The sequence below is a fragment of the Exophiala aquamarina genome (genome assembly GCF_000709125.1).
Source record: "Exophiala aquamarina CBS 119918 chromosome Unknown aczIA-supercont1.3, whole genome shotgun sequence".
Taxonomy (NCBI): Eukaryota; Fungi; Ascomycota; class Eurotiomycetes; order Chaetothyriales; family Herpotrichiellaceae; genus Exophiala; species Exophiala aquamarina.
Window position 1 is genome coordinate 4,350,642 of NW_013550585.1, and position 12,237 is coordinate 4,362,878.

The 12,237-nt window shown below is 50.2% G+C and overlaps 5 protein-coding genes across 5 annotated transcripts; 1 reads left to right on the forward strand and 4 right to left on the reverse strand.

Annotated features, from left to right (window-relative positions):
- Positions 1 to 323: 323 nt before the first annotated feature.
- On the reverse strand, positions 324 to 1,814 carry A1O9_05114 (uncharacterized protein; the record flags this gene model as incomplete). Its single annotated transcript, XM_013407400.1, has 1 exon — positions 324 to 1,814. One exon carries the CDS (start codon positions 1,812 to 1,814, stop codon positions 324 to 326), a length of 1,491 nt encoding a protein of 496 aa, XP_013262854.1.
- Positions 1,815 to 4,990: 3,176 nt separating this feature from the next.
- On the reverse strand, positions 4,991 to 5,806 carry A1O9_05115 (uncharacterized protein; the record flags this gene model as incomplete). Its single annotated transcript, XM_013407401.1, has 1 exon — positions 4,991 to 5,806. One exon carries the CDS (start codon positions 5,804 to 5,806, stop codon positions 4,991 to 4,993), a length of 816 nt encoding a protein of 271 aa, XP_013262855.1.
- A 583-nt stretch (positions 5,807 to 6,389) lies between these two features.
- A1O9_05116 (uncharacterized protein) lies at positions 6,390 to 7,931 on the forward strand (the record flags this gene model as incomplete). Its single annotated transcript, XM_013407402.1, has 1 exon — positions 6,390 to 7,931. One exon carries the CDS (start codon positions 6,390 to 6,392, stop codon positions 7,929 to 7,931), a length of 1,542 nt encoding a protein of 513 aa, XP_013262856.1.
- Positions 7,932 to 8,174: 243 nt separating this feature from the next.
- On the reverse strand, positions 8,175 to 9,854 carry A1O9_05117 (uncharacterized protein; the record flags this gene model as incomplete). Its single annotated transcript, XM_013407403.1, has 1 exon — positions 8,175 to 9,854. The coding sequence occupies one exon, from the start codon at positions 9,852 to 9,854 to the stop codon at positions 8,175 to 8,177; it is 1,680 nt and encodes a 559-aa protein (XP_013262857.1).
- A 750-nt stretch (positions 9,855 to 10,604) lies between these two features.
- On the reverse strand, positions 10,605 to 11,557 carry A1O9_05118 (proteasome component PUP1; the record flags this gene model as incomplete). The annotated part of the gene is made up of 3 exons (XM_013407404.1): positions 10,605 to 11,276; positions 11,324 to 11,371; positions 11,432 to 11,557. The coding sequence occupies 3 exons, from the start codon at positions 11,555 to 11,557 to the stop codon at positions 10,605 to 10,607; spliced, it is 846 nt and encodes a 281-aa protein (XP_013262858.1).
- Between the last annotated feature and the right edge of the window lie 680 nt (positions 11,558 to 12,237).

Consider the following 12,237-nt stretch of genomic DNA (forward strand, 5'->3'; position numbering starts at 1 on the left):
GTCTCATATCATCCTCCTATTCGTCCCAAGTTCTCCCAACTCACTCTTTTGTCTGCATAACGGATAGGGTTCGACAGCGAATTAAGGCCCGTTGGTTGGGTATCCCTTCACGTTGCTCCGAAAGAAAGCTTGGTAATTTAGCAACTAGACTGCCTGCCAGTCTTGTCCGATCAACCTTCCCGGTATTTGGATGCTCAGAATTCACAGACCTAAAGTTCTCAACTGCACCCATTTCCAATCGCGAATGAAGAACTCAGGTGTCGGCCACGCGAAAAGGCTGCATGTACATATCCCACAGATCCTTGTAGGTACGGAGGCCTATGTTAGCGAGCTGATATAATAAGTTTGAGAGAATGTCGGGGACCATTACTACGTACCCAGTCAACCATATTTGGATCTGTCAACATCTCTTCAATGTTGCCGAGGTCATTGTCCGAATTTGTTTGCATGACGGAGGATTGTTCTCTGGAAGACGCTGAAGGGCTATTGTCTTCTGCTGTAGATCCAGCGAAACTGTCTGCAAATATCATATTAGAACGAGTCGAAGACTCGGGCTGGTACTTCGTCCTGGGAATTGGAGACTTGCTTGTGCTCTGAGGATGGACCTGCTGGTCCAGATCGCTATGGATGGGGATTCCCATAGGCATTGCAGAGGGCTTGTGGCTCGACTTCGCTGATGACCCCAGAACCTTTGCTATCATGGCACTCATGACGGCTGAAGCCCTACGAATCTCAGGGGAAGTAGTATGAAACCCTTCCCAGAACTGACAAGACCGCAGAAGTGCATCAATTAGGTCTTTTTGGCTGCCTTGCAGCGGCTCAGAGGCATTCAGACCTCCTGGTGGGTGTGACCGAAAACTGAGCTCAAGACAGGCAATCATGGAGGCAAGCAAATAGTCATGGATATCAAGAGAAGAGATGAACCACTTTTCGCGAACCAGGCGACCACCCGTCTGAACCTCCTCAAAGATCTCCGCCTGGTTCCTGAGAAGGCTGAGCGCTCCTGCAACACAAGATGACCTTGAGTAGGCGTATTTTGGGTCTCGATAGCCGACCGTCATATAGTGCCGGTGAAGTATGCAGCGCGCCTTCTGTGAGAGAAGTTCCATGTTGTATCGTCGAACTAGTAAATATGGCGGTACAGTGAGACAGTCTTGCAGGTTATCTAAACGAAAGCACGGAGGTATGGCCTGTATCGCGCCACGCAGACGTTCATCTAGCGCAATGATTTGGTCGTAAGGGGTGACCTGGACAGACAAGGTTTGATCACAGATAGTTCGGAACACCGAGACTATGCGGCCTTTAGTGATGGTATATAGCACTGGAGTCTGTTCAGTCCCCGGCCGCGGTTGTGGCAGTTCGACGTTGTCTGGGTCGATATCTTCGTCCAAATAATTATTTGGGAGTTGTGTGTCGCAATGATTTTCTTGTATAAAGGAGGGAAGTCCCAGGTGGCAACAGGTAAGAGATTCGAGCTGGCAGATGAGCGCCCAAGTACGACGTCGCATCTCGCCCTGAAATGGAGAGATCTGTGCGAAGTTCGCCGGCTCGCGGTGGTAGCCCATTCGTATTGCCAGTCGGCCAACGACACCGGATAGAACCCAGATTCCGAAGTAATTCTCTGGCATTCGCATAAACTCCGCCCGGATGTTGATTAGAAGTGCCTGCAATGTGTGGTGATTTGGCTCGTAGGCATAGTTCGAGGTCAACATGCAATCTGTAGAGCGTTGATGAAATGTACGCATAACATCCAGAGGGTCTCCCAGCCCTCCAGGAAGATCCTCCCGTGATTGAAAGTACAGGAAGGCACCCATGTACAAGATACCAAACAGTACACCCAACCACGGGAGGCTAGCAGCAGACGGATTGAGTAAGAAATGGCTATACTAAAAGGCGAACTTAGTTGGTGATGGTAGCTTGAGCTTGAGTGAGACTTGCCTCTCGTTGAAAAGTAGGTGCGTGAACCAGAACTTTCACTTGGTTAGTGTTTCTTGCTCATTCTCGGTAGGAAATACTCACCGGTCATGGGTACTGTAGAAGTAAAAAATCGGGATAAGAACCGGTCACAGATTGCCCGAGGCGGGACGTCGAGTAATATCTCATCCTGGCTGGGATATATGGTTTTGCCTTGAAGAAGCAAGGGCCCTAAAGTATGCTGTTTCTTTGGCAAGTCTGGTTGTTCAAACAAGTCCTCTTCCTCGACCAAATCTCTGACATTTGCCACCTGGGAAAATAAATGAGGTAAATCCAAGATTAGGGCTTGAGCAAGAGAAGCAATCTCCAACATCAACCTACTTCATCGCAAATTGCCGTCCAATGTGCTGCAGAGACATAGACTGTTTGACTCTGGTTTGCTACCAATCGTCCAGCCACAGTCTCGGGCTTGTCCTCAGAAGTAATATTACCGCTGAGTGTAAGATCGTGGCCGGTTGGCAGGCCGCTGTGGTGAGAGCTTTCAAGGACAGATGACTCCTTACTCGCGGCAAGAACTGACTCATCAAGGTGACTCCGCTGGGGAGCTATCGTGCTGACAAGTCTTTCCAAGTGAACAAGTCGAGCATTGAGATTCTGTCTGCTAGGTCGCGTCTGAGACGAGTTGCGGCCGCTTGGTAACGAGCCGTATTTACACTCGCATTTTCTCACGGCACAATTGCTGCAGGGTTCTTCTCGATCGCACCTTAATCTAACCACAATACTGTGAGCCAGTCGCCCAGTAGTATCAACGAGTGACTTACTTCCTTTGTCGGCACGAAGCGCAAGACAAGATGTTCCGTGCCCTCTGCATGATCTTGATCACTTTTGTACCGGAGCGCGTTTGGACAGAAATTTATCAGACACGGTTTTCACAGAAATTGTGCAGACTTAACAATTGTAATCTCTCACTGGAAACGATTTCAGCTCCCCTCAGCCTCGCCTTGGAGATGACGTATATTCAAAACAAGTGCCTGCTGCCATCTTCAGGCCACCAATGCCAACTGCAAAGAAAAAGTAATAGCGCCAGCGAGGAGAATGCTTATCAGGGCACGACACAGCCTTACCAAGACTCGCCAAGGCTGGGCGGAGAGAACGTCTCCTACCTGCACCGCCCACCACTCACGCAATTGTACTACTCGAACCGCCAACGTCCTCCTCAAGGCTGTGAATGTCTGTAATCCTTGAGGGAGACACATCTTAGCGCAAATTGCGAGCTTGGTACGGGGAGGCTGCCGGTTTTCGAATGCCATTGAGCTTTTCGATTCGTAAGGCCTTTCAAATGTTGGCCGCGGCTGAGATGAACGGGTCCTCCCCTCTGACACCATAGCCATCCGCACCAGCATGAGTTCCTGTAATTTCATGGTAGAAAAGGATTGGGTGACCAAGCCGGAGTCCAGACTTGCCATTTGCGCTGTAGACATTGACATTCGAGGTCCGTATTGGGCTCCTATACGCGGATCAGAATTCGCTCGATTGTAGACCGTTGATAACCTCCGAGCCACCTGAACTGGTGGGCATCAATTTGTTTCTTCCATTTCTAAGTCATAGCCTACGAAGGTGGCGGCTGACATTCATTTTGCCAGACGTACAAAATCTGAGCAGAAAACTGCTGTGACCAGTGAGGCTGTGGACAAGCGCTCAGCCTCAGCCTTACAGCGCAGCATTTTCTAGGTACCATCTGCTCAGGTGCTCCTACGCATCTGAGGCTCTTTCGGGTGCCGTTCTGGAATGGGAGATGGCGCCAACCAGCAGAGGCTGATCTGGCAATATCTGGCTGAGAGGAATACGTAGTCCATAGCTAGGAAGCCAAATTCGACCTCCTTCATACCTCAACCAGCTCGGTTTGGGAGTGGCTCAGCTTGTGCTTGATGAGGCGCACTAAAAACTTCTGCTAAATCTCAGATCAAAATAACCGTCGACCACCCTCCTGGACCAAACCATACGGGGCAGTTATCATACTTACAAGAAGAGAGTAATCGGTCTACCACTCCACCACGACACCAGCTACTAGAACTTTCCTTCTCCCTCACTGGGTCGCTTCTTCTCTATTTTTTGTTGGGCTTTTCAATGAACGGAACTATACCGGCCATCCCAACCTCTGTGGAATGAGACACAGGCATCTTTTTACGCCCCGTGGGAGATCCAAATTGAGCCCAGGAATTCCAACAAGGAGGTTACGGCGCATTGGGTCCGATCAAGGTTGTGGACGCGACTGAGGGGGTGGATGCAATTGAGTTAGTTGACGCGGTGGAAGTGTTGCAAGCCGCGCAGGAAGCTGATGAGGTCCCTCGGCGTGGACAACGTCGAGGATTAGGAGAAAGGGGACGTCTCTAGGCAAAATATACAGTACCCATCTAATTTCGACGGTGATGATATCACTCAGAGTCATTCGTATCGTAGTGCTTGCTGTATGTGAGGTGCGATGGTTTGATACTAAAGTGGAGAGTGCTTTTTCTATATGCTTGCAAGGGCATACATAGTACATGACTTTTATGTGCGCAAGGAGTGAAGCAATACTGTTATGGGACCATCACCACCGTATTGATTTTACCAAGGAAATTATCATTGCTTCTCAGCACGTGTTTCGACAAGTCTCGAGAGGAAGCAGTAAAGTCCACTATCTCAAGTGTATTATGGTCTGACCTAGTGAGAGGTGAAAGAATTTGACAGGCTCCATGCAAGCAGAGTTGGGTTCATGTTCTAAGTGTGTTTGCTTGGTTACGTTGGGAAAAGCCAAGCCCCTGAAAATCAAGCCTTGCTAAACGGCCTTGCCTATCATCAACACCACAAAGGTAGCCCTGCCACCTAATCTGAACTGAAGAACACCAACCATATTGATATCCTCTCGAATGTTGAATCTAGGCAAGGGTTTTAAGCTACTGCTTCCTTGTTCAAATATTTCCATGAATGAGCGTTGTATTGCTCGAAAACCGCATATCATAGCAATGTCATGTCATCGAGTTGGAATCCCACATGAATATTGATCTAAAAATTTACAATGCAGATTAGTTCTGGCTCATCTTTGAGTATATCCGCCATCCACAAATAGTGCAGTTCCAGTGACAAAGGAACTTCTTCCACCGGATAGGTAGACTACGCCATCGGCTATCTCCTGGGCAGTGCCCATTCTGTTCATGGGTACAGCATTCTCTACTCGCTCCTTCATTACTTGCAGGACTATCTCCGATTGAGTAGTCATAGGTGTCTCCGTATATCCTGGGCATATCGCATTGATGCGAAGCCCATCCTTGGCATAGTCTTCCGATGCGGTCTTAGTCAGGCCAATCACTCCATGTTTCGAGGCAGTATACGCAGTCGACATTGGCACTCCCACAGCCCCCAATATTGAGGCAAAATTGACAATGGAACCACGTTGCAATGGGCGTCCATCGATACTGGAGAGGATACGGTCTTGTTTCAGCATAATCCGCGCCGCCGCTTTAAGGACCAGAAATGTTCCTGTAAGATTGACGTCGATGATGCGTTGCCAGTCGCTAGTTTCTGCGAATATCGCGCCACCAGGATGCTTCATAGCAAGTCCAGCGGCATTAATGACATAGTCGAGGCGGCCAAATTTCTGAGCGGCGCTGTTGACGGCTTGAATAACTTGGTCTTCATGTGTCACGTTCACAGTGTATACTTCGACTTGCAAGGATTTTGCCCCCCGTTCGGCGGCTGCTTTCTCGACTTCGGCTTTAACTTGCTCCAGAGCTCCCTGGTTGAGATCCAATAATGCTACTCCTGCTGCGCCATCCCTGGCGAATGTGATCGCGGATGCTCTACCTATGCCAGAGGCAGCTCCTGTTATCAATGCAAAGCCTGGTACGTCCATGGTTGTTCTTGGTATAATATGAGTATGACTCGACAACCGAAACCTAGTCTCAAGGTCACAATGGATGCAAGCAAACCATGCGGGCCGTGACATGCCGAGGTGATATTCAGGATACTGTTTGTATTTGTACTCTTGACAGCCGTGTTGATGCGGGGATGGCCTTGGGGTGGCCCTCCTGATCTCCAAGAGGGCATGTTTCTGAGCCGAGCCCGTAATTCCGAAAGACCGAGTGTCAAGTTCAACCGGCCAACTTGTGTGAGTAAGGATGCATCGGGCATAAGCAGCTGAACAATCACCAGTTACCTCGCTTGATACCTCAGAGTTCAAGTAAAATGAGAACTGAACTGGTTGAGGCACTTGGAAGATATGCTCCGCCAGAATCCCTGTGCCACACCGGAGATATGCTTCGCCGTATTGTCTTGGCTTGCATATGGCGGCGGATGGGCGGTGGCAGAATACCTTCCCGTCTCCACAACTTTTTCGTACCCAAATTTTCTTGCAGACCTTCGGCGGGCGGAACGATCATTAGTAGACATTCGCTGCGATTCTGAGCAAAGGTCGAACCGACCGATTTTCTGCAATCATGAGCAAACACAGCCTCGATGAAGGGCAACAACTGGCCAAGCAAGACAAGAAGAGAAGAAAAAGGGATCGGAAAGAAGCTCTCCGCCATGAGGACATCACTCCCAGCTCGACCGATGCCACTGCCAACTCGACTCCAGCACCAGAAGAACAAGATGAGGTCGCAGAATACAAGCCTCACCCTTCTCTCGATGCCCTCCCGCAAAGCGATGTGGACAATTTCTTCAGCACTCAGTCAGTGCAGATAAGTGACCCACAGACCTCCAAAGTGCGACCGATCCTTGCCTTTTCTCACCTCCCCGCTGTCCTGGCCGCCCAATTCTCTTCGATTTTCTCCTCGTTTGAAAAGCCCTCCTCGATTCAGTCCGCTGCATGGCCCTTCCTCCTCTCAGGCCGGGACGTTGTGGGTGTGGCCGAGACAGGAAGTGGCAAAACAATTGCCTTCGGTCTGCCCTTGGTCACCAGACTAGCCGCATTGAAGAAGAAGAAGGGCATTCGGGCCATGATCGTGGCTCCTACACGAGAATTAGCCATCCAGGTCTTCGAGCAAGTAGACAAGCTATGTCAGACCGCAAAGAAGCTGAAGGCAACCTGTATCTACGGTGGCACCAACAAAGATGAGCAACGGCGGAGTCTGACCGGTGTCAATATCATTGTTGCCACACCCGGACGGCTGAAGGATTTCATGTCTGATGGCACAATCGATGTCTCCAAGACAAGGTATCTCGTTCTCGACGAGGCCGATCGTATGCTTGACAAAGGGTTTGAAGACGATATCAAACATATCATCTCCCAAATGCCTTCTCCGAAAAAGCGACAGACTGCTATGTTCACCGCTACCTGGCCCAAATCGATTCGGGACCTAGCCGCTACATTTATGAGAGAACCGGTCAAAATCACCATCGGCCGTAACGACACAGACGACTCAGGCGAACTTCGAGCGAATGCTCGTATTGTGCAAAAGGTCGAGGTTCTGGATGGTGCCGTGAAACAACAACGACTTCTCCAACTCCTGAAGGAGCACACCGCCGGTAACAAGCGCAACGACCGCATCCTAATTTTCTGTCTGTATAAAAAGGAGGCCCAGCGCATTGAGAACTTCATCCACGGCCGCGGCATGAAAGTCGCCGGAATCCACGGAGACCTCTCCCAGTCGGCTCGCATTGCTAGTCTCGAGGGCTTCAAGTCCGGTTCAGTCAATCTTCTGGTCGCAACAGACGTAGCAGCTCGTGGCCTCGATATTCCTGAAGTCAAGGTCGTCATTAACGTGACATTCCCTTTGACCGCCGAAGATTATGTCCACCGTATCGGGCGAACTGGTCGAGCAGGCAAAAGCGGACTTGCAATCACATTATTTACAGAGCAAGACAAAGCACTTGCCGGAGGCCTGGTCAATGTTCTAAGAGCCGCCAAGCAAGATGTCCCGGAGTCCCTACTGAAGTTTGGTACCACGGTCAAGAAGAAGCAGCATGACTCGTATGGTGCCTTCTACCGTGACGTAGAAGATGGCAAGACGGCCACAAAAATCACGTTTGATGATTAAATTGATAGAGCATAGCGGAGGCTCATCTTGCATGTAGCGGAGCATCTAGCTTCCATGTTGACTTTGCTTTGAGAAAAGGTATCCTGGAAGCGAGGCGTTGGGGAATGATGATTTGCAGCATCTGGACTAGAAAATCACGCTCGGTGAAGAGGCTAGAGTAAAGTGTTAGACTTGTAGCCTTAAATGGATCGCTGGGCTTATACATAGACAGGATAGAAGTGGGTAAAAAGTACAGTCGGCAACTTACATGGTTGAACCCAATAGCGCTGTTCCTGCTGACAGAATACCAAATACCTCACGGGTGAAGCTCTCAGTCGTCGTAACAGACATTCTCAAACCGAGGACAATAGCACCTGACATGGCAATGGACGTGGTTGACGGGAGAGCCTCGCGGAGAAATTGGTCATACATCGCGCCTCCATTCTCCCCAGTCCAGCCGGCAATAAACCACAAGCTCCACATGATCCGCAAAGCCATATTCACCATGTTCGCCCAAATCAAACCGCTGGCGCCCAGTCCGCTCTTCGTCAGCAAGAGCCACGCCGCGCCACCATACACCGCTGTACAAGCCACCATCCACAATGATTGCCGGCGCAGTTCCGCTGGCGTCGCGACAGATGTCACGAACGCGTCCAGAATGCCATTGACCGCCATGAATGGGATGTAATAACAATATGTAGATAGTAGAATGGCAGTGGACGGGGTGTACCAGGTCGCGCTCAGGATGTGCCTGACGCCGAGCGGAAGAATGTATGGCGCCAGCGTGACCAGTGGCAGTGCGAGGATCAAGTAGAAGTGCAGTATGTTCGTCAGGTATTCCAACGCTGCTCGGTACTGGCTGACATCGGGATTTTCCACCTCTGCCTTCTTCGGCCTGTTGCTGTCTGGTGAAAGGAGCCGGCCAAATGCATTCCGACTGCTTTCCTCAACTGGCTGGAACACCAGTCTAGCGAGCAGTCCGCCGTAATTCGACGCCAGCGCGAAACCGCCCTGGTCCGCCAGGGTGGACAGGAATGAGAGAATCAAGGCGTCGCCTTGCGTCAGCAACAGCTTGAATATCGATTGCATGTACATCGTCCCACTGAGGAAGAGGAGGTATTTTGGAAACATATCTAGATGGTTCGGATCGTTGCTGGCCAACGCTGATGTGCCCAGCCTTGCGGGCACAAGGCTGAAGTTATCTCTGCGTGCTGATTTCAGCGTGGGAAGGAGATATAGGGCCAGTAGAACGATTGAGTACGCTGCCTGGCCTGCTGCAAAGGGTAAAATACTAGGGTCCCAGCGCTTTCTGTGGCCCAATGCTGCGACCGCGCACGCCGTAAGACATCGTGCCATTGCCGCCGCTGTTTCAGCCCCTGCGCGCTCCTTGTAGAGCGCGTTCTGCTGGATGAAAAGAAAGGCTGGTTCGGCTAGTAACTCCACGAGCGTCGCGAAAGCGTAGATTCGGAAGGAGAGAGTAAAATGCGAACTCGAGAGTGCTTCCGTCGGTGCCGATGCCAGATACGAGTAGCCAAAGACCATGGATATTAGCAGGCCGAGCAAGATCGTCAGGTACGAGAGATTCACGACCATTTGGCCCTGGAGAGATGCTTGGGAGCGCTGCTGATTCTGTCCCCTCTGGTTCTTCCGCACAGCTGTAGACTCGCCCTTATTGCTGTCATCCTCATCACCTGACGCTGGTGAAGTCGGAGATGGGGCGACCGGGACCTGCCGCTGCAGTGCAACTCGCAGACTATCGCGGGCGAAGTATAAGCTTGTCGTCGACACAAGGTCTAGTTGAATGGAAATGCCCAGCAACGTTGGCGAAAGGAAGCGCAGGAGAAATTGGTTGCCGATGAATGTCAGCGCTCGAGAAGCCACTTGGATGAATATCAGGAGTAATGTGCCGCTTCCAGGCCAAACTGAGGTGTCTGGTGTGGCCATGGCCCTTGAAGCCGTTGCGGTAGTTGAGATGGATCAGTAGATCATCGCCTTCATAAAGGAACTACTAGACACAGTATTCAATCTTGCCTGGAGATTCAGTTGGTTTTCGGGGTCTGAGACCAACGTGGTGTTACCTTATCTCTGCAACCGAAAGAGTGGTCAGTCAATCCCAGATGCACTTCCTATGACAAATAGTCGGTATAAACGACGGTCAGGCTATGGAATCTGGAAATGACCTTTCCTAGTATTCCAATTTGGCTCATGAAAAGTGGATGGTGAATCAGCCACGTGTCCGATATCAGCGTATCAATTATTTCTCGACTCTCAATCAGTGCATGTGTAGATATATAGACCCGCAACAGAATGGTGACCGTGGCGCATTTCAACGATCGTTTTCTAGGTGGTTCTCTGGATTATCTGTCTTAAAAGCAATCGATTCCCAACGCAATTATCACAATAATACAAGGGGAATGACGGCTCTCTACTTGGAAAACTCACCACTGTAGGGACTGATAATGTTCATATCAATATGCTCGTTCGGGTGCAAAGCATACATCATTTTGGGGAATATCTGGTCCTAATGGTACGGTGCCATAGCTGAGCTTGCTTCGATGCCCAGCAAACTCCATGCGCCTTTCTAAATGCATAACTGCACAATGCTATCTCACGGACATGCACCTGCTATGATGGCATCTGCATCTGGACCTAGGGTTACAAGTGGGAGAGGCTGTCGAAATCAGAGCCACCTCTTCAGACCTCGTCCACATCCATTTTCTCCACAACAACTAGACTGTCGGAGTCACTGCCAGTGCCGAGTTCTTGTACCGTGATATATCGGCCAATCTCCTCCTTGGTGATGATTTTCTGGTTCAAAACTGCCGTCGTACCACGGGCGAACTTGTAATTGCGCTCCTTCTTGACACGTTGGTTGGGGGTGATGTAGTTTCTCAGTAATTGCGATGGCTTATCCTTCTCAATGACACAGACGTCGACATTACTCCCAGATCCCAAGTCATTGAAGATACCGGCCAGAATGGCATCGGAACACAGTTTGATCGCCCCTTCTCTGGAGAGGGTCTTCTTCCAATTCGATTCAAATACTGCCATTGCAGCAAGAGATCCAGAGCCCATGGTGACATAAGGCAATTTATCTGTTGAACCGTGAGCGTGGACAGTGAACAATCCAACTCCTGTAGGATCCACCCCAGCAACAACCAAGTATGCCCCGATGTGCCCTTGATACCGGAATAGATGTTGCTTCAACATAGTCATGACAGTGACAACACGAGGTGTGCGACCAGTGGAGAGAGCATGGAGTTCAAGGTTCGACGAGATCAGAGCGGTCGTGAATTCGGTGTCGGCCGCAGTACCAGCGCCTGCACACCAGATATTCGGGGAGATGTAATGTAGTTTTTCGCAGTTCTATACCATATTAGAGATGTTGATTGAAATCCAAGATGGAGACAAACCTTGTCAGCAACTATGGGACCGCTCGTGGCTCGAGTATCCGCTGCAATCTGTACAAAGTGGGAGTCAGTACGTGCAGCATTTCAAGGCACCCGGAACAGAGAACTTACCACGACACCATTGTCGTATATACAACCTACAATGGTGGTTCCAGTGCTTGTGGCCTTTGGCAAAGGAACCCCTCGTGCATGTAGCGCAGCGTTACGGTTATAGTTGGTGAAATCGAAGCCGGGCATGGTTGCGGCAAAGGCAAAGCGCCAGATGGTTCTGGGAGCGGTTACGAGATAGAGTCCAGGATTTGAGGAACGGTTCTAGTGGCGAAAAACTCTGAAGAGAAAGAGGAGGAGGTACTAATGAGTGCAGATGAAGCAACAGAGATCTGTGTTGTATGGTGAAGTTGTGAGATACAACTCGTTGGCTGCGGACTAATTGCTCCAGAAGGCAGCTTTGGACATGCGCAAACACCTCCATCAACGCGTGTCCCGACATCTTGACAATCACGTGATCTACGAAGGAGCATATACGCTAGAATGACATCCTAGGGCGAGCCATACGATGAATCGCGCTAAAATAGGGGACATACATACGTGAGACCCTTGGCGACTTTTAGAGAAGAGCCTCTTACCTGCCTTTCGAGTTGACTCTGTTCGTATCGTCTCCTCCATCACTCGGCAGCTCCTAAATCTTCCAGAGCTCTCAAATGACCTGGTTCAGCTGTTTGAACACCTTTCCACGGTAGGTGCAAACATCCTTGATGGTCAGTCTTCAATCGGAAGCTCCTGGTGCGCATTCTCGTTTGTATCTACTCGTATCTAGAAGCACAACCGAGTTCGGATACGGATAAACGACTGGCTGGTAGGCGTATGTTGTAGAGCCTTGGCAACACTTGCTTAACGCGACCATGAGCACCTCTCTC